At 42.6% G+C, this 27,585-nt stretch overlaps 1 protein-coding gene across 5 annotated transcripts in view; it reads left to right on the plus strand.

Annotated features, from left to right (window-relative positions):
- LOC137373462 (MAPK/MAK/MRK overlapping kinase-like) overlaps positions 1 to 20,692 on the plus strand; it is a 208,999-nt gene extending 188,307 nt beyond the window's left edge. For 3 of the 5 annotated variants that reach the window (XM_068038287.1, XM_068038290.1, XM_068038292.1), the window contains one exon: positions 19,972 to 20,692. In XM_068038287.1, the coding sequence (XP_067894388.1) occupies positions 19,972 to 20,046 (75 nt within the window). In that variant the 3' untranslated portion in view covers positions 20,047 to 20,692. The remainder of the gene's footprint in view (positions 1 to 19,971) is intronic. The other 2 variants (XM_068038288.1, XM_068038289.1) reach the window with 1 other exon arrangement.
- The last annotated feature ends 6,893 nt before the right edge of the window (positions 20,693 to 27,585 follow it).

The raw sequence follows: 27,585 nt of genomic DNA on the forward strand, positions 1-27,585 counted from the left end.
CTTAGTTAGCCTCTTACTCTTAATGTATTGATAAAACATCTTTGGGTTCAACTTGATTTTGCTTGCCAATATTCTTTCATGCCTTCTCTTTGCTTTCCTAATTTCCTTTTTGATTTCACCCCTCCACTTACTATACTCCTCTTAGCTTTCTGTCGTTCTCGGTGTTGGACATAAGCTTTCCTTTTCTGCCTCATCTTACCCTGTAAGCTCCTTGACATCCATGGGGCTCTAGATTTGGCCGTCCCACCCTTTTTCTTTGTGGAAACATGTTTACTCTCAACCCCTTGAATCTCCCCTTTGAATGCCTCCCACTGCTCTGACACTGATTTACCTTCAAGTAGCTGTTTCCAGTCCACTTTTGCTAAATCAATCTTCAGTTAGTTATTTAACTCAAATTGTTCTTAGCGGAATAGTATCTGGAAATCAAGTAGCCACATCCATAATGGCAAGAAGATACTAGTAGCTCCCTTTTGTTTTTGATGGGGCCCCACACAATCTACCAGCACTCTGCTGAACATTTCCCCAAAAGCTTGGAATTAGGGATGCAGGTTTTATGGCAGGGTTGAAGCTTTCCCAAAACCTGGCATATGTGGAAAGTCTTACAGAACTCCACCACATCCTTGAGTTGTGGCCAGTGAAAATGCTGTCTGTTGCGGGCTTGGGATTTTCTGATACCGACATGTCCAGCCATTGAAATCTCGTGGGCTATTCTCAATATTTCCGTATGGTACCTCGGCAGCATCACTACCTGGTGAACCACTGTCCACTCTTCGTCTGTAGGTCTGTGAGGAAGTCTCCACTTCCTCATCATCACCTCATCCTTTAAATAGTAGCATGCTGGAACTCCTCTGTTTCAGCTTCCATTTAGGCATTCTGTGTTAACTTTTTTAACTCTAGGTCGGCTTGCTGAGCCTCAACCAAGGAAGACCTGTTTAACCCATCCTTTGGATCCTCTAACTTCCCAAACAAGGTTTCAGATAAGCAGACAATAGGGTCATCTGTCTGCAATGTCAGTTCAGTCTCCTCTGATGGAGCTTGTTTGACCATGGACCATGGGTCACCACACAGTCAGGGGAAAATGCCGGGGACATTTTCCTGTAACTGTTCCGTCTCCCTGACCTTATTTTGGTCTCCCTAAAACCACTGGGGAAGCTACCACCTTTGCGCCCCCCCCCCCCAGATTATTACCCAGGAGAGGTCGACCCCGTCCACAGGTAAACTAGGGACAATCCCCACAGTTACTGGTCCTGAAACAAGATCGCACTCTAGGTGCACTCAATATAACTGCATGGGCATATACTTTCCTCTGATACCATTTACTAGAACTCTAGCATTCAATGCGCTCTCTGGGGAAAAGGTCATGTCTTTTCCCAGCAGAAGGGATTGGGTGGCCCTTATATCCCTAAATATGACTATGGGCTTACTTGCCTCACTCGAGGGGTATGGGGTCACTTTTCCTCTGGACACAAGATCCTGGCAGCTCTCAGGGATTTTGTTAAGTTTTCCCAAACTCTCACTGGTAGGTTTGCTGGGTTTTACTGCCACAGTTAAAGCCACAGCCTAGTCTGCTGTGCTTTCCGTCAAGGCCTCTTTTTCTGCACTCGTCTGGTGTACCCTGAATAACCCTATAGGTTTTCCCCGTAACTTCCAGCAGTCAGCTCGAAGGTGACCTGCCCTTGTTACAATGGAAACATACAGACGTCTGGGAGTCACTCCTGTTCTCAGCATCTTCCTTTTTGGCCTGAGGAGGGCCCCCTGTTTTTCCAGCTCTCCTTCCTCACTCATGGCTGTTCATACTCCTATCACTCTTCCACCTTCTGTTCTTTTCAGGTTTTTGGAGGTGACTAGGGAAGGGTTTCCCTTGGGGCAAAGGTTTGTGAATAAGTGTATAATTATCAGCCAGGATTGCTGCCTGCCTTGCTCTTGGAACCTTTTGTTCCTCCATGTTTTTATGGAAAGGTTAAGTAAGTTTTTGAACTCCCAAGGAGGATTACCTCTCTGAGGTTTTCATAGGTGGACTCTATCTTAAGTGCCCTTATCCATCAGTCAAAAGCGAGTTGCTTAAACCTTTCGAACTCTATGTAAGTTTGTTCCTGCTGCTTTCGGAGAGTTCAGAACTTTTAGCGGTATGCCTCAGGTACTAGCTTGTATGCACTCAGGATGGAATTTTTAGTCATCTCGTAATCTGATGAAGTCTCATCAGACAACAGTGAATAAACCTCATGGGCTTTTCCTGTTAGTTTGCTTTGCATTAATTATGTCCAGCTGTCTATTGGCCACTTCAGCTGTTTTGCAAGATTTTCAAAAGAGATGAAAAATGCTTCCACATCCCCCTCATTGAACTTCGGTATCAACTGGGAGAACCTTAAGAGCTCTGCACCCAGTCCTGAGCTAGGGGTAACTCCCTCTCTAGCGGTGCTTTCACTGGGTACATTGGGTCTTCCCCTATTCAGTTCAAACTGCCATAACTCCCTTTGGAAAGCCCTTTCTTTTTCCCTTTCCTCCCTTTTTCCCGTTCCTGGAATTTTCTCTCTGGAACGCTCTTTCTTTCTCCTTCTGGAATTAAATTTTAGTCTCCTGTGTTCTAGTTGTACCTTAGCTAATTTTACTTTGTCTGTTTCAGATTCTATGCCTGTCTCCAGTGCTTCAGTGTCAATTTTAAAATGGTTGGCCACAAGTTTTAGGATTTCAGGTTTCCAAGCTTTTGGACAGATAGTAATCTCCAACTGCCCAGCTACATTCCTCAACCTTCCACGGATTGGGCTTTTAACCTGGTCCTAGTTACTTAACTCTGTCATGGGAAGGTACTGGCCTCGATTGTGGACATTTTAGTACTCTAGCACTAAAAACCACAAGAAAATCTGTATTGAAATTTTTAAATTATTGCTAAGGAACAATTTCGTTTCCTGCTTCTAATTTCCTGTTTGTCTTTGGGTTTGATCCCAGATGTAAGCCCCCAAATCTCTGTTACGGATAAGTGAGGAGGGGTTGAAGGGCTTCCCTCTTTTCCCTCTCATTGTTTGACCACAACAGGTTTCTTAAAGTGGATGTACTGGCCAATTCAGTGGGTGTTTGATTGGATCTTGCTATGATCATAACAAGAACCAATCGGACAGGTTTTCTTGAGTTAACAAAGTAAGAGTTTATTTTATTAGTTCGGTTTAGGTACAATAAAGTTAACAATGCTCCAATTTTCTCACACTCACACACTCATACACACAAATAGATTACAGAGTAGGGAAAGGTAGATTGGTTGAGTTAGCGTCCATAACAAAGGTATACAGTCTGTGGAGTTTGGTGATTCGGCTGGCTTCTAGCTGAATTCAGTGGTCCTGAGGCTTTTAGTTTGAAGAGGTAGATGACTGGTTCGGTGGATCTTTTGCTGACAGTGATGCGGATGATTTCCTCCACTGGGGTTTCTGATTGTAGCCGAAGTATGCAAAGGTGGTCAGTCAACAAGCAGGATTTGAAAGCTTTCAGGCTGGAATGGAGAATGAGAGAGAGGGACCTCTACTTAGGGTCTGCTCATGTCAGAGTCCAGTTGCTTCTCCTCTGCTGCAGAGAAAAATACCAGCATAAAAACCACAGATGGGGAGGGGCTTGTCACATGATAGTTACTCAGACATAGCAGTTATCAGTGTTTCTCTGCTTGCTGAAAAGAACAGGAAGCTCCTTTTAAACTTCCTGGGTCTTGGTTCCTGCTGGGAAATGCACAGACATTTCGTCTCCCTCTTCACAGTCCCTTTGCAGTGCAGGATACAGCTGCCAGCAGTCATCCTGTTTTAAATGTTCTTTTTCATTTTCTTCAAAAAGAAAATAAATTCAGATCTCCAGTCAGTGTACCAAAGAAATTTATCATTCAACAAAACACATTGGTGTAACACATCCCTGCCCACAGCCCCCTCTTTCTTCCCACCCACCCCGGCCTGCTGCTGTGAGGCTGCCTGCATCTAGCTGAATGCCATTGGCCCCTAATTGGGCCTTTAATTATGGTAATTGGCTGCCGGCCTCCTCGGAGTGGGCAGTCTCTCCACTTCCAGTTCCACCATTGGTAAAATGCTCCGATGGCAGGATCACGTCAGGGAGCCAAACTGACGCAGCCGCTTGTGATTTTACCAACCCCTCTGTAAAATCCTGGCCTGTGATCCCTCCAAGCAGGGGAAACGGCCTTTCACTATCAAGCACACTAAGAATTCTATACGTTTCAATGAGATCACCTTTCAATTCTTAAATGCAGAGAATATAGGCCCATTCTATTCAATCCCTCCTCATAGCACAGCCCTCTCATCCCAGGAATCAATCTAGTCAACCTATGTTGCACCCCCTCTAAGGCAAGTATACCCTTCCTTGGGTAAGGAGACAAACTATACACAGTACTCCAGGTGTGGTTTCACTGAAGATTTATATAATTGCAGCAAGACTTCCTGATTCATATACTCCAAACCTGTTCCAATAAAGGTTAACATACTTTTTCTCTTCCTTATTGCTTGCTGTACCTGCATGTTAACTTACAGTGATTCATGTGCAAGGAACCCCAAATCCCAACATTTACTGGTTTCTCACCCATTAAAAATATTCTAGTTTTCCATTCTTCCTACCAAAGTGGGTAATTTCACATTTCCCCACATTACACTCCATCTGCCGCCTTCTTGCCATACCACTTAACCAGTCAGTATCCCTTTGTAGGCTCCTTAAGTCCTCCTCACAACCTTTCCCACCTAGCTTTATGTTGTTAGCAAACTTGGATGGATTAACTCTATCCCCTCAAATAGGTCATTGATATAGATTGTAAATAGCTGAGGCCCAAGTATTGATCCGTGCAGCATTCCACTAGTTAAAGCCTGCCATCCCAAATATGGCCAGTTTATTCCTTATTATTCCTTATCTGTTTTCTATCTATAAACCAATTCTTAATCCATGCGAATATATTACCCCTAATCTCATGAGCCAATATCTTTTTTAACAATTTCTTATGTGGCACTTATCAAGTGCCTTCTAAAACTCCAAATATACCACTTTCACTGGTTACCCCTCATCTACCCTGTTAGTTACACTGTCAAAAAACTCAATCGATTTTTCAAACAGAATTTTTCTTTCATAAAACCATGTTGACTCTCTCTAATCATACTCGGACTTTCCAAATGCAATTTACCATGTCCTTAATAATAGCTTATAGAATTTTCCCTATTACTGATGTCAGGTTAACTGACCTATAGTTCCCTGTTTCCTTTCTCCCTCCTTTCTTGAACAGCAGGGTTGCATTTGTTATCTTCCAATCAGGGACCATTTTAGAATCTAGAGAATTCTGGAAGATCAAAACCAATGCATCCACTATCTCTGCAGCCACCTCTTAAAATCCTAGGACGTGGTCCATGGGATTTGTTGGCTTTTAGTCCCATTTAATTTCTCCAGTACTTTTTCTAACTAATATTATTTGCTTTAAGTTCCTCACTCTCTTTACACCCTTGGTTTCCCATAATTTTCAGTATGTTCTTCTTGTCCTACTGTGAAGGCGGGCACAAAATAATGTTTAACATTGGCATAAAGGTAAGAACTTTGGTTGATAGCTTTATAATATTGGCTCTTGTCTTATACAAGAATCATGGATTTTTTTTCTGAGCTTTTGGGAATTGTCTTTTAAATAGGTCACTTGAGAATGTAAATATTGTGATCCAGCCACGTGAACATTGTGTACTTTACATATTTTTCCACTTTCAGTGACGAGTTCAAATTTACAGTTTTTTCTAGTTTGTGACAGTCAATCTTAGCATTACTAAAATCATTTTATGTTATATCCAAATAGGATAGTATAGAAGTTCAAAGCTATGTTAAATGTTTTAAGGATGATTGTATTAATAGTTACAGTAGACCGACAGTTGCTGATTATATGGGAGCAAAGTAGCTTGTGTGATTAGACTTTTAGTTTTCTTCCTTCCGTGTTGCAGAAGAGATGAAGAACAGATAGGTTACTCATCTTTTAGATGTGTTTTCCTTTTACAGTGGTTGTTATATTTTATGTATTTAGAATACAAACATGGAGGGATAAGGAGGCGTCAAGTCGATGATCTTGAAGTTATTGCTCTGTAGTATGGGGAGTCAGTGTAGCTCAGAAAGGACTTGATTGAAACATATAAGATTCTGAGGGGTCTGGATGTTTCTTGTGAGACAATCTAGAACTAGGGGTCACTGTTTAAAAATAAGGGTTCACCCATTTAAGACAGAGATTAGGAGAAATTTTTTTCTCTGAGTGTCATGAGTCTTTGGAACTCTCTTCCTCAAAAGGTGGTGGAAGCAGAGTCTATCAATATTTTTAAGGCAGAGGTAGATAGATTCTTGATAAGCAAGGGGATGAAAGGTTATTGGGGTAGGTGGGAATGTGAAGTTGAGGTTACAATCAGATCAGCCATGATCTTGTTGAATGGTGGAGCAGGCTTGAGGGCCCAAGTGGCCTACTCCTGCTCCTAGTTCATGTGACTAGGGTGATTAGTGTACAGGCCTTGGTGGAGGAGGAAACATGAGCTGCAGTGTTGTGGATGGGCTGAAGGTTGTGGAGGTTGAAGTGGGAACACCAGCAAAGATCACTGGAAATTCAGGCTCTACATAATTGATTTTTAATGCCTTCTGAAGTGGCCAAGAAAGGACAAGACTCAGGCAATCACAGCCAGAGAACCTTGCAAAGTTGTCCTCACCAACATCTGGGGACTGGTGCTCAAAACAGAGAGCTGTTCCAAAGAGTAGTGAAGCAATAATCTGATGTAGGCATACTTATTGAGTCATATCTTTCTGCCAACATCCCACACTCCCCTTTGACCACTGTTGGTATGTCCTGCCCCTCTTGTACCAGAGGTGGAGCACAGTCAAAGAACAAAAGAACAAAGAACAGTACAGCACAGGAAGAGGCCATTCGGCCCTCCAAGCCTGCGCCGATCTTGATGCCTGCCTAATCTAACACCTTCTGCACTTCCGGGGTCCGTATCCCTGTATTCCCATCCTATTCATGTATTTGTCAAGATGCCTCTTAAACGTCTCTATGGTACCTGCTTCCATCACCTGCCCCGTCAACAAGTTCCAGGCACTCACCACCCTTTGTGTAAAGAACTTGCCTCGCACATCCCCTCTAAACTTTGCCCCTCTCACCTTAAACCTATGTCCCCTAGTAACTGACTCTTCCACCCTGGGAAAAAGCTTCTGACTATCCACTCTGTCCATGCCGCTTATAACTTTGTAAACCTCTATCATGTTGCCCCTCCACCTCCGTCGTTCCAGTGAAAACAATCCGAGTTTATCCAACCTCTCCTCATAGCTAATGCCCTCCAGACCAGGCAACATCCTGATAAACCTCTTCTGTACCCTCTCCAAAGCCTCCACGTCCTTCTGGTAGTGTGGCGACCAGAATTGCACGCAATATTCTAAGTGTGGCCTAACTAAAGTTCTGTACAGCTGCAGCATGACTGGCCAATTTTTATACTCTATGCCCCGACCGATGAAGGCAAGCACAGGAAGGCAAGTATGCCTTCTTGACTACCTTATCGACGTGCGTTGCCACTTTCAGTGACCTGTGGACCTGTACGCCCAGATCTCTCTGCCTGTTAATACTCCTAATGGTTCTGCCATTTACTGTATACTTCCCACCTACATTAGACCTTCCAAAATGCATTACCTCACATTTGTCCGGATTAAACTCCATCTGCCATTTCTTCGCCCAAGTCTCCAACCGATCTATATCCTGCTGTATCCTCTGACAATCCTCATCACTGTCCGCAACTCCACCAACCTTTGTGTCGTCCGCAAACTTACTAATCAGACCAGCTACATTTTCCTCCAAATCATTTATATATACTACAAACAGCAAAGGTCCCAGCACTGATCCCTGCGGAACACTACTAGTCACAACCCTCCATTCAGAAAAGCACCCTACCACTGTTACCCTCTGTCTTCTATGACCGAGCCAGTTATGTATCCATCTTGCCAGCTCCCCTCTGATCCCATGTGACTTCACCTTTTGTTTCAGTCTGCCATGAGGGACCTTGTCAAAGGCTTTACTGAAGTCCATATAGATAACATCCACTGCCCTTCCTTCATCAATCATCTTCGTCACTTCCTCAAAAAACTCAATCAAATTAGTGAGATACGACCTTAACATTGACATCTGATCCCATAAAATCTCATGGCTTCAGGTCAAGACCAAGGAAACTTCCTGCTGCTTACCACCTGCTGTTTCCCCCACAACTGATGAATCAGGAATCCTCCATGTTGAACACCATTTGTAGGAAGCACTGAGGAAAGCAAGGGCGTAAAATGTACTCTGGTTGGGGGACATCAACATCCACCATCAAAAGTAGCTGAATAGTACCACCACTGACCAAAGTAGCCAAGTCCTAAAGGTTACGGCTGCTGGACTTAGTTGATCCTCTCTTTGCCTATGTGCCACAGACATGTCTGTCCATGATAGGTAGCTGTGACCACAGTCCCGGTGAAGGTGAAGTCTCATCTTACAGTGGGGACACCACTATGGTATAATGCGGCACTACCACTGTGTTAAGTGGGTAAGACTTGGGACAGAACTAGCAACCAAAAACTGGGCCTCCCTGAGGCACCCTGGATTATCATCAGAAATTATATAACCAACACAATTCGTAACATCATGGTCTACACATCCATTACTACTTTAGCTCCATCGTCAAATAATCAACCCTGGTTCAACGGGCAGTAAAGAAGAGCAGGCCAGTATTTCAAATCGGGCACCAACTTAAAGAAGCCATAATACAGGGCTACTTTCTTGCCAAATATCTGAACAGGGAGGTGGCGCAGTGGTAATGTCACTTGACTAGTAATCCAGAGGCCCAGGCCTAATGCCTATGGGACACAGGATCAATTCCTGCCATGGCAGCTGGTGGAATTTTTAAAAATCAATTAATTAAAAAAAAATCTGGAATTGAAAGCTACTCTCAGTATTAGTATCATGAAACTATCATTGATTGTCGTAAAAACCCATCTGGTTCACTAATGGGCTTTAGGGAAGAAAATCTGCTGTCCTTACTCGGTCTGGCCTACATGTGACTCCAGAGATTGACTCTTAACCGCTCTCTGAAGTGGCCTTGTAAGTCACTCAGTTCAAGGGCAATTAGGGATGGGCAACAAATGCTGGGCTGCCAGTGATGTCCACATACCATAAAAGAATTTTAAAAAAGTAGATGCCATTGATATCCAACACCAATTTTTCATATGGATTCAGGTTTAGGGATTCAGGTGTAGAAATTCAATTACGCTTGGGTACTGCTGCATGCATGTCTTCACATGGAATTAGTGCTGCCAGCTCATTATCTTGAGTCATATGTGAAGCAAGTACTACTTACTGGCTGCGTGCCTGCTTGGGTGGTTAGGAATTCAGGCTTGACTGATATCACTTAAAAGTAGCGAGCACCTCTTGAAGGGGAGGTGCACTCTGGTTGCAGACAACAGGAAAATGCAGTCAAAGGTTTAAAATGACTAGAAAAGGTTCAGAGAGGGCACCCAAGTCCTCAAATGCAGCTTTGGAGATCCTGGGCCAGGGTACTGATGAGGGTAGAGATTCTGTAACCCACCAGAAGGCAGAAAGCCTTCCAAGCAGCAGCCATTGGGAAGAGGAATCCAAAGAGGATAAAGCAGCTTAAGATTGTTGGGCCTAGGACACTTCCTTGAGGAACTCCTGCAGTGATGTCCTGGGGATGAGATGATTGGCGTCCAACAACCCCAACCATCTTCCTTTGTGCTAGGTATGACTCCAACCAGTGAAGAGTTTTCCCCCTGATTCCTGTTGACTTCAGTTGTGCCAGGGCTCCTTGATGTCACACTCGGTCAAACGGTGCTATGATGTCAAGGACAGTCATTCTCACCACACCTCTGGAATTCAGCTTTTGTCCATGTTTGAACCAAGGCTGTAATGAGGTCAGGAGCTGAGTGGCCCTGGCAGAACCCAAACTGAGCATCAGTGAGCAGGTTATTGCTGAGTAAGTGGTGCTTCTTAGCACTGTCAATGACACCTTCCAGCACTTTGCTGATGATTGAGAGTATACTGATGGGATGGTAATTGGCCAGATTGGCTTTGTCCTGCTTTGTGTATGCAGGACATACCTGGGCAAATTTTCAGTGTCAATAGCTGTCAGTGTTGCAGCTGTGCGGGAACAGCTTGGCTCAGGTTGCAGCTAGTTCTGGAGCACAAGTCATCAGTACTGCAGCTGGGATGTTGTCAGAGCCCATAGCCCTTGCTGTATCCAGTGATTTCAGCAGTTCAATACGCACAGTGAATCAAATTGGTTGAAGACTAGCATCTGTGATGTTGGGGACCTCAGGAGGAGGCAGAGATGAATCATCCACTCGGCACTTCTGGCTGAAGATGGTTGCAAATGCTTCAGCCTTGTTTTGCACGGACATGCTGGGCTCCCCCAACATTGAGGATGGAGATGTTTGTGGAGCCTCCCTCTCTGGTTAGATATTTAATTGTCTAGTCCATTCCTGGCTGGATGTGGCAGGACTGCAGAGCTTTGATCTGGTCTGTTTGTTGTGGGATCACTTAGCGCTGTCTATTGCATACTGCTTGCGCTGTTCAGCATGCATGCAATCCTGTGTTGGAGCTTCACCAGGTTGGCACCTCATTTTTATGTGTGCCTGGTACTGCTCCTGCTCCTGCTCCTGGCACTTTTCTTCTGGTTGCATTTCTGTGGTGATGATGAGTTTCCACTGGAGGGAGAGAACTCACTATTAAAGGCACTTGGATGGCGAAGTCACTGGCCCCATATGAATACATGCATTCCATGAGGTGGAGAAGTGCAAGTGCCTTGTCCCTTTAAATCATGTATCCTTGACAACCTGCAGATCCCTTGGCAGGCAATGTGAGTTGACAGAGTGGGTTGCAGTAACAATGATGCTTGAATATTTGTAGAAGTTTTCTTTTGTATATGAGAGTTTTACTGAGTCCCAGGTGCTGTCAAGCAATATAATAGGTAAGGAGTTGAGTGAAGGTTTTCACAGTGATGCAGGATGTGGAATAACAACCAGGCCTCAAGAGAAGTCAGTCTTATATGGCCTAAAAGGACACCATTCAGCTGATCAGGTCCATGCTGGCTCTCCGAGGAGCTATCTGTCTGTCTTACTACTACGCTCGATCCCTGTAGCCCTGCAATTTTATTTCCTTCAAGTGCCCATCCAATTTCCTTTTAAAATCATTGGTTGTCTCCTCCCACCACCCTGGTGGGCCGTTCCAGGGCTCGCTATGTAAATAAGTTCTTCCTCACATTCCTCCTGCATTTCTTGCCCAAAACCTTCAATCTGTACCCCCTAGTCTTTGTACCAACAGTTAATGGGAACAGATTTTCCTTGTCTAACATATCTAAGCCCGTCATAATCTTGTACACCTTTATCAAATCTCCCCTCAATCTCCTTTGCTCCAGGAAGAACTCCTCCAGCTTTTCAAACCTAACCTTGTAACTGAAATCTCCCATCTCTAGAATCATTCGGGTAAATCTTCTCTGCCCTCTTTCAAGGACTCTCATATCCTTCCTAAATTATGGTGACTAGAACTGGATGCATTACTCTAGTTGGGACCTAACTAGAGCTTTATAAAAGTTCAGCATAACTTCCCTGCATTTTTACTGTATGCCTCTGTTTACGAAGCCCAAGATCGCATATGCTTTGCTAAACACACTCAATAGGTCCTGCCATCTTTAAGGATCGATGCACATGCAACCCCAGGTCCTTCTATTCCTGCATGCTCTTTAGAACTGTGCCATTAAGTCTATATTGGCTCACCCTATCCCTTCTGCCAAAGTGCATCACCTCAAACATCTGCCACTTGTCTGCCCATTCTGCTAGCCTATCTCTGTCCTGTTGCAGGCAGTTTGTACATCTTCACTGTTTGCCACTCTTCCAAGTTTGGCATCAGCAGCAAATTTTGAGATTCTACTCTGTATTCCAAGATACAAGTCATTTATATATAGCAAACAAAAACAGTGGTCCTAATACTGATCCTTGGGGAACACCACTGTCTACCATCCTTCAGTCTAAAAACAACCATTTACCACAACTTGCTGTTTTCTGTCCTTAAGCCAATTTTTTATCCAAGCTGATGCTGACCTCCTATTCCATGATCCTCAATTCTGTTAACCAGCTTTTTCTGTGGTACTTTATCAAATGCTTTTTTTAAAAATCCATTTGGACAACATCTACCACATTCCCTTCATCAACCTTCTCTGTTACTTCATCAAAAAATTCAATTAGATTAGTAAAGCATGATCTGTCTTTTACAAATCAGTGCTGGCCATCCTTAATTATCTCAAACCTCTCCAAGTGCCTGTTGATTTTTTTTTCCTGATTGTTTCTAAAACCTTACCCACCACTGATTTTAAACTAACTGGCCTGTAGTTGCTGAGACTGCTCTCGCGCCCTTTCTTGAATAAGGGTGTCACATTTGCCACACTCCAATCCTCTGGCACCTCCCCAGTATCCAGGGAAGATTGGAAGATTATGGCAAGCGCTTCAGCTATCTTCACCCAACCTCTTTTCACAACCTGGAATGCAAGCCACCCGGATCAGGTGTCTTATCTACCACAAGCATAGCCAGTCTTTCCAGCACCTCCTCCCTCTCAATTTTTACCCTATCCATTGCCTCTACTCTCTCCGCTTCTCCCGATGTTTTGTCAGATTCCTCTTCCTTAGTAAACACCGACACAAAGTACTCATCAAGTAGTCTAGCTTTGCCCTGTGCCTCTAAGCATATATTACCCTTTGTCCCTAATAGGCCCCACTCCACCTTTTACTATTTTCTTACTATTTACATGTCAGGTGATGATTTTTGGGTTCCTTTTTATGTTGACTGCCAACCTCTCTTTGCCAGTCGCTTCACCTCCCTTCTCAACTTATTGTATGTGGTCTGGTTGTCACTTGAAGAATTCACCTGACATGCACTATATACCCTCTTTTTTGTTTCACCATAATCTCTATCTCCCTCATCATCCAACAAGCCCTATTTTTGGTTCCCCTACCTTTTGCCCTTGTTGGAATGTACCTCACCTTAAAGCCTGGCTCGGGTATAAAATTAAAACCCGACCCGACAGCAGCCAACCCGAACCCAACCCAGGCCCAAGTCCTTTAATTTTTTCTCATACCTGAGCCGAAAATATCAAACATATTATTGAAACATAAAAAAGGTTAAAAAGAAAACAAAACAGTACAGTCCAGCCTGACCCAACCCTGAATGCTGGACGGAGAATATAGACCCGACCCAAACCCGACTCACGTAGTACCTGAAGCATCTCTTCCTTAAAGATCATCTATTGTTCCGTTACAGTTTTTCCTGCCAGTCTTGCTGGGTCCTGGCTGAATCCCTTCCCATCGCATTGAAATTAACCCCCTTCCAAATCTAGCCGTTTTACCTTATATTGTTCCTTACTTTTCTGCATTATGAATCTAGATTTTATGATACGAAGATCACTCTTACCCTTCTGCTTTGGTTGTGTCAGCACAGACTAACGTCCATATTCTGCTAAAGGGGCAGGGCGAGGAGGCGGGTCTCAAACTCTTCCTCAGCTGGAATGCAAATTGAACCCGTGCTGTTGGCATTATTCTGAACCACATACTGACCATCTAGACAACTGAGCTAACTGGCCCAACCTAACCCAGTGCACCCCCACAGACACTTGGTCCACCTCATTTCCCAGCATGAGATCCAGCAATGCCTCCTTTCTAGTTGCGCTGAGAACATACTGATCAAGGAAATTCTCCAGAACACATTTCAGAAATTATTTCCCCACTTTTCTCTAATATTATCCCAATTGATATTTGGTTAATTTATGTCCCCTAATATCATCACTCTATAGCTCTTGCACATCTGATTTCCCTGGATTGGCTGCTCTGTCTGTCTATTTGGAGGCCTACAGAATACCCCTAGTAGCGTGATCAGTTCCTTTTTGCTTCTCAACTCTAACCAAATGGATTCTGTTCTTGCCCCCTCAAGGCCGTCCCCTCTTTCCAACACTACAGTGTCTTCCCTTATCAGTACTGTCACCCCATCTCCCTTTTTTCTTTTTCTTTTCTGGACACTTTGTATCCTTGTATATTAAGTCCCCAGTCCTCACCATTTTTAAGCCATGTTTCCCCTGTTGCCTATTACATCATATTCCCATACTGCTATTTGTGCTTGCAACTCACCAGCTGTATCACACTTTGCACATTTACATACATGCATTGTCATCCTGTTTTTGCAGTCATCATAGCCCTTCTCAGTCTGCTCGTATTTATGAAACTACTTTCTTCTCTAGTACTGCCCAATACTCTCTCATTATGCACCTTATTCCTTTTTTCTACTTTTATAGCCTGGTGCCCATCCCCCTGCCAATTTAGTTTAAACTCTTCCCAACCACACTATTGAACCTCACCAGGAAGGAATTGGTCCTAGTCCTGGTGAGGTGCAATCCAGCCCTTTTGAATAGGTGTCCTCTGCCCCAAAACTAGTCCCAATGCCCCAAGAATCTGAAGACCTCCCTCCTACACCATTCTTCAAGCCACACATTGATCCTCCCTATCTTCCTATTTCTACTCTCATGCATGGCACTGGTGGTAATCCAGAGATTACTACCTTTGAGGTCCTACTCGTTAACCTCCACCGTCACACTTGAAAATCTGCCTGTAGAGCCTCAATACCCGGCCTTGCTATGTCGTTGGTACCATTGTGTACCACAACTTCACTCAGTCCTGCACCTTCTCCGTGATGTCCTTTACTCTGGCATCAGGGAGGCAACACACCATGAAAGTTATTGAAATGCCTGTCTGTCCTCCTGACTATGGAATCTGCTATAACAACTGCATTTCTACACTTTGCTGCACCTCCTGTACAGTCCCTTGCCCATTGGTGCCACGGTTTGAACTGTACTCCTTCAGGGTATTGTCAGTCCCAGCAGTCTCAAATGCTGAGTACCTGTTTGAGAGTGGCACACACCCTGAAGACTGCTGCAGCTCCGGCCTCGTCGTAGTCTTCCGGATGGTCACCCACCTAGTATCCTGGACTCTTACTGCCTGTGGGGTGACTACCTCCTGAAAAGTATGATCCAGGAAACTCTCCTGCTCCGACACTCCGCAGTGACTCCAGCTGCCCCTCAGGCGCGGAAATCCTGAGTTTGAGCGGATACAGCTGGAAACACTTCCCATACGCATGGTCGCCCAAGAATTGTGAAGTGTACTGGAGTCCCCTCATGGCACAGGAATTGCAAGCAGCAGGTCACAGCTGCCCATCCATGATCAAAAAAATTCCTATTCCCCTTTTGCAATTTAGTTAGTACCTTGTTTAAACTATTTTAATTAATGCCTCTCAACCTGCTTTGTGCTAATATTAATTCACTTACTGTGACACTTCCTTGATTGAATTTTTTAATTTCCCAGCTCAAAATTTGTACCAATGCCTTAGTTTCAAGACAGAAAGAGAAATACTCACCAACCACTTACCTGCTTTCCTGTGACGTCACACTTTGATTTTTTTTTTTCGAACCGTCAGTTCACTCTGAACCGTCCCCAAAGCTCTTTTATCATTGCCGCTGGTCTAGCTGTGCTCTCAGTCTCTGCCGCCGGTCTCAGAATTTCACAGCCTGTTTGTTAGATTCACACATTTTTCTAGCATATATATCCTTGCTGTGCATATTTTTGATTTAAAAGTTTTCCATTTTTCCTTAACCCAGATGTCACTCAGCATATTTCTTCTAGTTTGTTCCTTATTTCCCTCAAGTTTACTTTCCTGAAATCATATCTGTCTGGTGCTCACCGGTTCTGATTGCTAGGTGGTCTCAAATTTGATCCTATTATAGTTAATCTTTCCCATAGATTCCATTACTTCTATATCATAGAGGCAACCAGGTTACAACAGCCAGGTACAATTATGCAGTAAGACAGAAACTGCTGGAAAATTACAGCATCTGTAAAAAGAAAAGACAAGTTTAATGTGTTGGGTGTAAATCCATCATCAAATCATATTTCAGAGTTCCAGCATATGAATGTTTTAATATCTTTTCATCTTTACACCATTAAAATCTGTAAGTGGCAGATGCAATTTACTGTACCCAAGAGCAATTGAAGAAAAAGAAGTCCATGAATGTACTATGTGAATTATGACAAAGTAGCTTAATATAAAGTTGAGAGAGATCTAGGTGTTTTACTGTCCTTGACACTATGAAGCAACAGTTAAAATAAATTAAATTCTGGACTGTACTGCCATTTCAGAGCATGCCATGCTAAAACTGTACAGTATTTTGTTTAAGAACTTGTCCAGTTTTGATTACCAAGACACAAGGGAGACATTCAAGTCCCAGAACTGCCATAGAAAAGAACCAGGTGACTGCTGGCTGAGGAAAAGACAAGAGAAACTTGTCTTCGGGAAAAAAGGCAAATAACATAGTTAGAGCAGTGGAGGGGTAAGCTTTGGAGTTATATTTGGAGCAGTTTAGTGCCATGTGGGGGTGAATTATAAGTATTTTTCTGGATGGAGGAGCTGCATTGATTCATGCAGGATTGAACCTCTCCAATTAAGTTTTGGATCCTGCCACAGAACTAAAACAGTCATTATCAAAGTTACAAATGGCATCCTATGTGACAGTGGTAAACTATCTCTCCTTATCCTTCTCAACCTGTCTGCAGCCTTTGACATGGTTGAACACACCATCCTCCTTCAACACTTCTGTCATGCAGCGGTGTGGGACTGTCCTTCCTGGTTGCATATTTCTTAACAAAATGCTGCCCTTCAGTGACATTACTGGAACACACGTCAGGTACACTGATGACACCCAGCTCTGCTTGACATCCAGTATGGGAAGAGCAGAAATTTCTTCCAATTAAGTATTGGGAAGATCAAGGCCATGCTCTTCAGTCCCCACCATAAACTCTGCCCTAGCTATTACTTTCCCTGGCAATGCTGAACCAGATGTTTGCAACCTTGGCATCCTATTTGACCCAAAGCTGAGCTTCTGACCCGATATGCTCTGTCAACATGACAGCCTAATTCCACCTCCATATCATCCAACTCCACTCCTGTCTTTCTGCTGAAAGTCTCATCTATGTTTTTGTTACCTCTTGACCAGTGCTCTCCTGGCTGGCTTCCCACCTTGCACCCTATGTAAACTTGAGCTTATCCATTACTTTGCTAAATTGCAAAGTCCCTTTCCCCATCACCCGTGCTCTCTGACCTACATTGGCTCCCAGTCCGGCAATACCTCACTGTTTAAAATTCTCATCCTTGTTTTCAAATCCCTGCACAGCCTCACCCCTCCATGTCACTGCAACTTTCTCCAGCTCCACAACCCTCCAAGATCTCCACGCTCCTTCAATTCTAGCCTCTTGCACATCCCCGATTTCAATCACGCCATCTTTGGTGGCTGTGCCTACAACACAGGACTATCTGCGTGCCAAACTGCGTAAGCAGCATGCGAAAGACAAAGCTAAGCGATCCCATAACCAACGGATCAGATCCAAGCACTGCAGTCCTGCCACATCCAGCCGTGAATGGTGGACGACAATTAAACAACTAACTGGAGGAGGTGGCTCCACAAATATCCCCATCCTCAATGATGGGGGAGCCCAGCACATCAATGCTGGATAAGGCTGAAGCATTTGCAACAATCTTCAGCCAGAAGTGCCGAGTTGATGATTCATCTCGGCCTCCTCCTAAAGTCCCCAGCATCACAGATGCCAGACTTCAGCCAATTCGATTCACTCCGCATGATATCAAGAAACGACTGAAGGCACTGGATACTGCAAAAGCTATGGGCCCTGACAATCTTCCGGCAATAGTACTGAAGACCTGTGCTCCAGAACTTGCCGCACCCCTAGCCAAGCTGTTCCAGTACAGCTACAACACTGGCATCTACCCTGCAGTGTGGAAAATTGCCCAGGTATGTTCTGTACACAAAAAGCAGGACAAGTCCAACCCAGCCAATTACTGCCCCATCAGCCTACTCTCAATCATCAGTAAAGTGATGGAAGGTGTCATCAACAGTGCCATCAAACGGCACTTGCTTAGCAATAACCTGCTCAGGGACGCTCAGTTTGGGTTCCGCCAGGGCTACTCAGCTCCTGACCTCATTACAGCCTTGGTTCAAACATGGACAAAAGAGCTGAACTCAAGAGGTGAGGTCAGAGTGATTGCCCTTGACATCAAGGCAGCATTTGACTGAGTATGGCATCAAAGAGCCCTAGCAAAACTGAGCTCAATGGGAATCAGGGAGAAAACCCTCCGCTGGCTGGAGTCATACCTAGTGCAAAGGAAGATGGTTGTGGTTGTTGGAGGTCAATCATCTGAGCTCCAGGACATCACTGCAGGAGTTCCTCAGGATAGTGTCCTAGGCCCAACCATCTTCAGCTGCTTCATCAATGACCTTCCTTCAATCATAAGGTCAGAAGTGGGGATGTTTGCTGATGATTGCACAACGTTCAGCACTGTTTGTGACTCCTCAGATACTGAAGCAGTCCATGCAGAAATGCAGCAAGACCTGGACAATATCCAGGCTTGGGCTGATAAGTGGCAAGTAACATTTGCACCACACAAGTGCCAGGCAATGACCATCTCCAACAAGAGAGAATCTAACCATCTCCCCTTGACATTCACAGAATTACCATCGCTGAATCCCCCACGATCAACATCCTAGGGGCTACCATTGACCAGAAACTGAACTGGAGTAGCCATATAAATACCGTGGCCACAAGAGCAGATCAGAGGCTAGGAATCCTGAGGCGAGTAACTCACCTCCTGACTCCCCAAAGCCTGTCCACCATCTACAAGGTACAAGTCAGGAGTGTGATGGAATACTCTCCACTTGCCTGGATGGGTGCAGCTCCAACAACACTCAAGAAGCTCGACACCATCCAGGACAAAGCAGCCCGCTTGATTGGCACCCAATCTACAAACATTCACTCCCTCCACCACCGACGCACAGTGGCAGCAGCGAGTACATTCTACAAGATACACTGCAGAAATGCACCAAGGCTCCTTAGACAGCACCTTCCAAATCCGCGACCTCTACCAACTAGAAGGACAAGGGCAGCAAATACATGGGAACACCACCACCTGCAAGTTCCCCTCCAAGTCACACGCCATCCTGACTTGGAACTATATCGCTGTTCCTTCACTGTTGCTGGGTCAAAATCTTGGAACTCCCTTCCTAACAGCACTGTGGGTATACCTACCCCAAATGGACTGCAGTGGTTCAAGAAGGCAGCTCACCACCACCTTCTCAAGGGCAATAAAAGCTGGCCTGGCCAGTGTCGCCCACATCCCATGAATGAATTAAAAAAAAGCCGCCTAGGTCCTAAGCTCTGGCATTCCCTCCCTAAACTTCTCTGCCACTGTGCCTCTCTCTCTCTCTCTCTCCCCCCCTTAAAACCGACCTCTTGACCAAGCTTTTGATCTGTCCTTATGTGGCTTGGTGCCAAATTATGTGTGATAATGCTCCTGTGAACTGCCTTGCGATGTTTTACTCTGTTAAAGGTGGTATAGAAATGCAAGTTGTTGTTTTGATGCCTCTTTCAGTGAAAGAACTAAAAATAAGCATCCTCAACATCCTTGCAATTCCCAGAGATGCCAAGCTTCCTTTACCCATGGTATGTATTGATATAATAGCTTGAGTAGCGCTACCGATATATTCAAATTGTAAAATACTTGGTCTTTCATTATTTGTGTTATTGTGCATGAGGGAGATCATTTGATCACAATTTCCAGTTAAATCATGTACACCTGTTTTGGCAAAGCAATTTGGAAAGTGCATTATTTTCAAACTAATACTGTATATATGAAATTATGAACAATTTTGGTATCCAAAATAGAAGCTCTTTAACATTTTAAATGGTTATGTATTAGCTTATAATGCATAATACTTGCAATACAGTTTTTCGTATTCTGAATTAGATGTCAGAAACAAATTCAGTTGTATTGTATTCATAAGTTTTCATTTATTTATACAGTGTGCAGGACAACGGAAACCTACTACAAAGTGTTACAATTTACCCTCTTCAGAAAGAAAAAGTGATGGCTACTGAGAACAATTACAATTCAAGAATATTCAATAACTATTCCTTTACACATCAAAGCTCTTTGTAATGTTTTTTAAAAAAAAGTTGTAAGAGACCATATTTTAATAGTCTTCTACTGGGCTACAGGCCAACCATCAGGTTTGTGCCTTATTCCTAACTTCATTTTAATCAAGTGACACACTAGCTCAGGACTACATTCTTCATTTAGTTGATATTGGAAGGTCATGTGATAAAGCTCACAAAACATTGTTTGGCTTATTCCAATTTTTTCAATGTGACATTTGATATGTTGATCTGAAAAAATTGGCACTTTACATTCAAACTTGTCACATGTTATTAGTTATGGAATTAACCTGAGAGGAGGGTTCTTGTTGGATCAAGTTATTTTACTAGATTAATGTGAACAGTTACTTATGCCCCTCTTAAATCTCCACAAAACGTCTACACAAAGTGGAGGAAGAATTTGTCATTATCAGTCCTAAAACATTAATCAGCTTTGGAGTGAAATTTCACTTACATTTTATGTAACAAAAAGTGAGCAACATTTAAACAGTTAAGTATTTTCATCGAAATAATACAATATTTATGACTGCAGAGATTTTTGATGTTCTACAGTTCCTATACTGAGTATGTTTATAGATTGTTTGTCATCCCAACATTATTTCTTCTTATCCATTAAATGGAAGTTTTATTAAAAAGTTGTAATCACATTAATGAATAAAATGGATTTCCAAATATAGCTTCAACTGTATAATTTGTTTTATAGACATAACACAAATATACCAGAAGTTTTAATAAAATGGTTGAATATTCTTTTTGGAAATTTGCTCTTTAGTGAAGTGAAAGCATTTTTCTCAAAGTATAATTTTTTAATTTATCTTTTGTTGAGAGGAAAACAAAAAAAAAACAAAATGATAGTTGCTCCATTTCTGTCATTTACGTTATCTTCAGCCTATTTAAATTGTTGTCAAAGTACCAGAATGATTTTGGTGGAATATGAACAGTGGCTGTAAATTGTATAGTAGCAGAATTCCTGTGGAAGGTTTGTTTTTCAAATATATGTACAATTCCAACGTTAGCAGCAAGTCATTGGGAACACTGACTTATCTGCATTCTAATGTTAAATATTTAACATTTTACAAAATTATAGAATATTAAAATACCAGACTAATCATTGTATTTTAGTGTTTAGCTAATCCATTTGAAAAAAACTCAATTTAATAAACCAACATTATATAATTGTTTCTTTGTATATGTTAAAATGTAGTTTACGTACTATTTCTTCACAATACTTTTGGTTGATAATGCTCCTGTGAATTGCCTTGGGATGTTTTACTCTGTTAAAGGTGCTATAGAAATGCAAGTTGTTTGGAATTACACAACAAACAAAACAATTTACATTTATCTAGCATCCTTAAAATGCCCAAGGCATTTTACAGGAGCATTAACAAAATTTGACACCAAGTCACATAAGGAAATAATTGCGGAGATCACCAAAAGCTTGGTCAAAGAGGTGGGTTTTAAGGAGCATCTTATAGAAGGAAAGAGAAATAGTGAGATGGAGAAGTTTAGGGAGGGAATTCCAGAGCTTAGAACCTTGGTCGGTGAAAGCACGACTGCCAATGGTAGAGCGATTAAAATCGGGGATACTCAAGAGGCCAGAGTTGGAGGCATGCAGGTAAGTCAGAAGGTTGTAGGACTGAAGGAGATTACAAAGATTTGCCAAGGAGAGATCTGAAAATTAGGATGAAAATTTTAAAATTAAGGTGTTGCTCAACAAGGAAACAATGTAGGTCAGCGTGCACATGGGACTTAGTACAAGTTAGGACATGAACAGCAGAGTTTTTGATGACAAGTTTACAGAGGGTAGAATGTAGGAAGCTGGCCAGGAGTGCGTTGGAATAGTCAAGTCTAGAGGTAACAGAGGCACGGAGGCAGTTTCAGCAGGACATGAACTGAGGCAGAGGCATTGTTACAGAGGTGGAAATGGGGGTCTTAGTGATGGTGCGGATATGTGATCAGAAGCTCGTCTGAAGGTCAAATGTGACATCAAGCTTGTGAACAGTATGGTTCAGCCTCAGATAGTTGCTGGGGGAGGAATGGAGTCAGAGGTTCAGGAACAGGGTTTGTGCTGAGGAGCAAAGACAATGGCTTCAGTCTTCACAATACTTACTAGGAGAAAATGTTCTGCTCGTCCAGTACTGAATGTCAGACAAGCAGTCTAACAAATTAGAGACACTGGAGGGATTGAGGGAGGTAACATTGAGGTAGAACTGGGTCTCACCCGTGTACATGTGGAAACTGACGCCGTGTTTTCGGATACAAATATAGAAATTAGGAGCAGGAGTAGGCCGCTTGGCCCTTCAAGCCTGCTCCGCTATTCAATAAGTTCATGGCTGAACTGATTAAGCCACATTTCCACCTACTCCGATAACCTTCCACCCGACCTTGCTTATCAAGAATCTATCTACCTCTGCCTTAAAAATATTCAAAGACTCTGCTTCCACTGCCTTTTGAGGAAGAGAATTCCAAAGACTCATGCCCCCTCAGAGAAAAAATTTCTCTTCATCTCTGTCTTAAATGGGCGACCTCTTATTTCTAAACAGTGACCCCTAGTTCTAGATTCTCCCACAAGGGGAAACATTCTTTCCACATCTACCCTGTCAAGACCCCTCAGGATCTTAAATGTTTCAATCAAGTCGCCTCTGATGCTCTAAACTCCAGTCTAGCCTGTCCAATCTTTTCTCGTAAGACAGGTATTAGTTTAGTGAACCTTCTCTGTACTGCCTCCAATGCAGTTACATCCTTCCTTAAATAAGACCAGTATTGTACACAGTAGTCCAGATGTGGTCTCACCAATGCTCTGTATAGCTGAAGCATTAGCTCCCTACTTTTGTATTCAATTCCCCTCGCGATAAACGATAACATTCTATTAGCTTTCCTAATTATGTGCTGTGCCTGCATACTAACCTTTTGCGATTCATGCATCCAATCCCTCTGCATTTCAGAGCTCTGCAATCTCTCACCATTTAGATAATATGCTTCTTTTTTATTCTTCCTGCCAAAGTGGACAATTTCACACTTACCCACATTATACTCCATTTGCCAGGTCTTTGCCCACTCATTTAACCTATCTATATCTCTTTGTAGCCTCCTTATGTCCTCTTCACAAGTTACTTTCCTACCTATCTTTCTGTCATCAGTAAATTTAGCAACCATACCTTCGGTCCCTTCATCTAAGTCATTTATATAAATTGTAAAATGTTGAGATCCCAGCACAGATCTCTGTGGCACACCCCACTTGTTACATCTTGCCAACCAGAAAATGACCCATTTATGCCTACTCTCTGTTTCCTGTTAGCTAGCCAATCTTCTATCCATGCCAATATGTTACCTCCCTACACCATGAGCTTTTATTTTCTGCAATAACCTTTGATGTGGCACCTTATCAAATGTCTTCTGGAAATCTAAGTACAATACATCCACTGGTTCCCCTTTATCCACAGCACATGCAACTCCCTCAAAGAACTCCAATAAATTGATTAAACATGATTTGCCTTTCACAAAACCATGTTGACTCTGCCTGATTGCCTTGATTTTTTCTAAATGCCCTGCTATAACATCTTTTATAACAGCTTCTACCATTTTCCCTATGACAGATGTTAAGCTAACTGGCCTGTAGATTCCAGCTTTCTGTCTCCCTCCCTTTTTGAATAAAGGAGTTACATTTGCTATTTCCAATCTAATGGAACCTTCCCCGAATCTAGGGAATTTTGGAAAATTAAAACTAACGCATCAACTATCTCACTAGCCACGTCTTTTAAGACCCTAGGATGAAGTCCATCAGGACCCGGGGACTTTTCAGCCCGCAGCTCCAACAATTTGTTCAGTACCACTTCCCTGGTGATTGTAATTTTCTTGAGTTCCTTTCTCCCTTCCATTTCCTGACTTACAGCTAATTCTGGGATGTTATTTGTACCTTTCACTAGCAAAGACCGATGCAAAATATCTGTTCAATTCATCTGCCATCTCCTTATTATCCATTATTAATTCCCCAGACTCACTTTCTATAGGACCAACGCTCACTTTGTTAACTCTTTTCTTTTTTTAAATATCAATTGAAATTCTTACTATCTGTCTTTATATTACTAGCTCGCTTTCTCTCGTACTCTAATTTTACCTTCCTTATCAATCTTTTAGTCATTCTTTGCTGTTTTTATTAATGTTCTGCCCAATTTTCTGACCTGCCTCCCATCTTTGCGCAATTATAGGCTTTTTCTTTAAGTTCGAAACTATCTTTAACTGTTTTAGTTAACCACGGATGGCGGGTCCCACCCTTGGAATTTTTCTTTCTTGTTGAAATGCATCTATTCTGTGTATTCTGAAATATCCCCTTAAATGTCTGCCACTGCATCTCTATTGACATATCCCTTAACCTAACTTGCCAGTTCACTTTAGCTAGCTCTGCTTTCATGCCCTCATAATTGCCCTTATTTAAGTTTAAAAACTAGTCTTGGACCCACGCATCTCTCCCTCTAACAATGTAAAATTCAATAATTATAATCGCTGCTACCTCGGGGTGCCTTAACTATGAGGTCATTAATTAATCCTATCTCACTGCACAATACCAGGTCTAGTACAGCCTGCTCTCTGGTTGGCTCCAGAACGTATGGTCCAAGAAATTATCCCGAAAACATTTTATGTACTCTTCAACCAGGCTACCTCTGCCCATCTGATTTTTCCAGTCTATGTGGGCTAAAATCCCCCGTAATTATCGCTGTACCTTTCTGACAAGTTTTATTATTTCTTCCTTTATACCCCGTCCTACAGTGTGGTTAATGTTAGGTGGCCTGTATACCACTCCCACAAGTGACTTCTTGCCTTTATGATTTCTCATCTGTACCCAAACTGCTTCTACATCTTGGTCTCCCGAACTTAGGTCATCCCTCTCTATTGCACTAATACCATCATTAATTAACAGAACTACCCTTCCACCTTTTCCTAGGTTCCTGTCCTTCCTAAATGCTACGTACCCTTCAATATTCAGGTCCCAATCTATGTCGTCCTGCTGCCATGTCTCTGTAATGGCTATCAGATCATATTATTTATTTCTACTTGTGCTCTCAGTTCATCTGTTTTGTTTCAAATGCTACGTCCATTCAGATACAGAGCCTTTAGTTTTGTCCTTTTATTGTTTTTGTAACCTCCAGCCTTATCTGTTGATTTACTTTAGATTTGTACGCTCTGTCCCTTCCCGTCAACAGTCTATCATTTCCCATATTAATGCCTTTCTCTCTTGCCTTGTTTCTACTCCTTGATATACCATATCTTCCCAAATTTGATTCCTTGCCCCCACTGTTCAGTTTAAAACCCTCTCTACTTCTCTATTTATGCAGCTCGCTAGAACACTGGCCCCAACAGGGTTCAGGTGTAGACCGTCCCAATGGTACAGCCACCACTTTTCCCAGTTCTGGTACTAGTGCCCCACGAACCGGAACCCACTTCTACCACACCAGTCTTTGAGCTATGCATTAATTTCTCTAATCTTGTTTGTCCTATGCCAATTTGCACGTGGCTCAGGTAATAATCCAGAGATTACCACCTTTGGGGTTCTGCTTCTTAATTTGGCGCCCAGTTCCTCATGCTGAACCTCTTTCCTTGTCCTGCCTATGTCGTTGGTACCTACATGGACCACAAGAACTGGATCCTCCCCCTCCCACTGCAAGTTCCTCTCCAGCCCTGAGCAGATGTCCCGAACCCCGGCACCGCGCAGGCAACACAGATGTCTAGACTCTCGCTCTTGGCTGCAGAGAACAGTGTCAATCCCCCTAAATATACTGTATCCTACTACCACTACATTCCTTTTTTCTCCCTCCACTTGAATGGCTTCCTGTACCATGGTGCAATGGTCAGGTTGCTCATCCACCCTACAGCCCCCACTCTCATCCAAACAAGCTGAAAGAACCTCAAACCTGTTGGACAATCGCAAAGGCTGAGGCTCCTGCACTCTGGAGATGGGCTATTGTCATCATCAGGGTAATAACAGATACCCTGCAAGCCCCTCCCAACTTGACTGGTGAAGCATATTGAAAGAACCAAGATCTGTACTAATTAAAGAAGTTAGAGGAAGTTATGTTTTAAGCTAGAAATACAAAAGCATCATAAATAAACCATCAATTTTAAAGAAAAACACCCATTGAAGGCAAGCTTGGTACAGTACAAAATATTAAACATTTAAAACTCCTTTGTCACAAAAAACTGGGGGAAAAAAAAAAATTGTCCAGGAAGACTGATATTTTATAATTTGCACTTGACAACGATGCCCAACAATCTTGGAGAAAAAAAATCAGTCTATATATCAATCTAACTGGTAAAATATTGACAGGGTTCAGAGAGCAGAGGTTGTAAAATGGTTACTAAAGAGAACACGTTTGGCCATAACTTTTGGTAAACTCAACAGCAGACTTTTAAAAAAAATAAATCAAGAGTGGTGGGGATTGCTACCAGAAGACACAGGTTTAAGATAATAAGCAAAAGAACAGAGGGGCGGAGATTTTTTTTTAAAGTAGCGATTTATGATGATCTGGAATGTACTACCAGAAAGGGTAGTGAAGCATTTTCAATAGCAACTTTCAAAAAGGAATTCGATATATGCTTGAAAAGAGGAAATGTGTAGAGCTGTAAGGAAAGAGCAGGGAAGTTGGACTAATTGGATAGCTATTTTAAAGAGCTGGCACAGATATGATGGGCCAAAGGGCTGCCTTCTCTGCTGAATGATTCCATTATTCAATGAGACAGCATAATCAACCTGTTAAAGACCCAAGAGTTCTAAAATTGCAGTGGTTGCGGGGGTGGGGGGGGGGGGGGGGGGGGAAATCTGCATACTTTGACTCTAGGGAGGTGGTCATAATTTTTGAATTTATTTCATTTTTATAATACAAAAATCAAAGTGGTTTATTTCATTTGGAACTGGACTCATATGTATTTCCCGTTTTATTTCATCTTAAATCTCTAGCTCCATATTTACATCTTTTTTGGAGATGTATAATTGTCAATTGTATATTTGAATGTAATATTGAACGTGTGGCAATCCCTACTTCAAAAAAGATTGTGAAATTTTGCTTCTGTTCAACAGTTCTGATTTCTAGTATAAGGGTATATTAAAAATTTTGTTCAGTTCCCTCTGTGCTCGTTTTATGTTGTCACGAGTTAAAAAGTGATACATTAATACTGAGAGTGTTACAAGTAGACAAAGGCTGACAGAACTTGCCATTCCCAGACTGAACTCCATCCAACTATCAGACTTTATTTTTCCATCTGAAAATATTTTCATAATTGGTCCATTGAGAACTTTTGCTGAATGTGAGAATTAGATTGTAACTTGCAGTATTTGCTGAACTTTCGTGTTTAAAATTTCCATTTAGTTGTAAATAAATTAGTTCATTCAAAGCTGGTTAGTAAAATCTGGTTTATTGAATATACACCATTCCAAAATGAGACTAGTCGTTCAGTTTGAGACTGCTTGAATTCAATATACAAATGCCT

This window comes from Heterodontus francisci, chromosome 9 (genome assembly GCF_036365525.1).
Source record: "Heterodontus francisci isolate sHetFra1 chromosome 9, sHetFra1.hap1, whole genome shotgun sequence".
NCBI lineage: Eukaryota > Metazoa > Chordata > Chondrichthyes > Heterodontiformes > Heterodontidae > Heterodontus > Heterodontus francisci.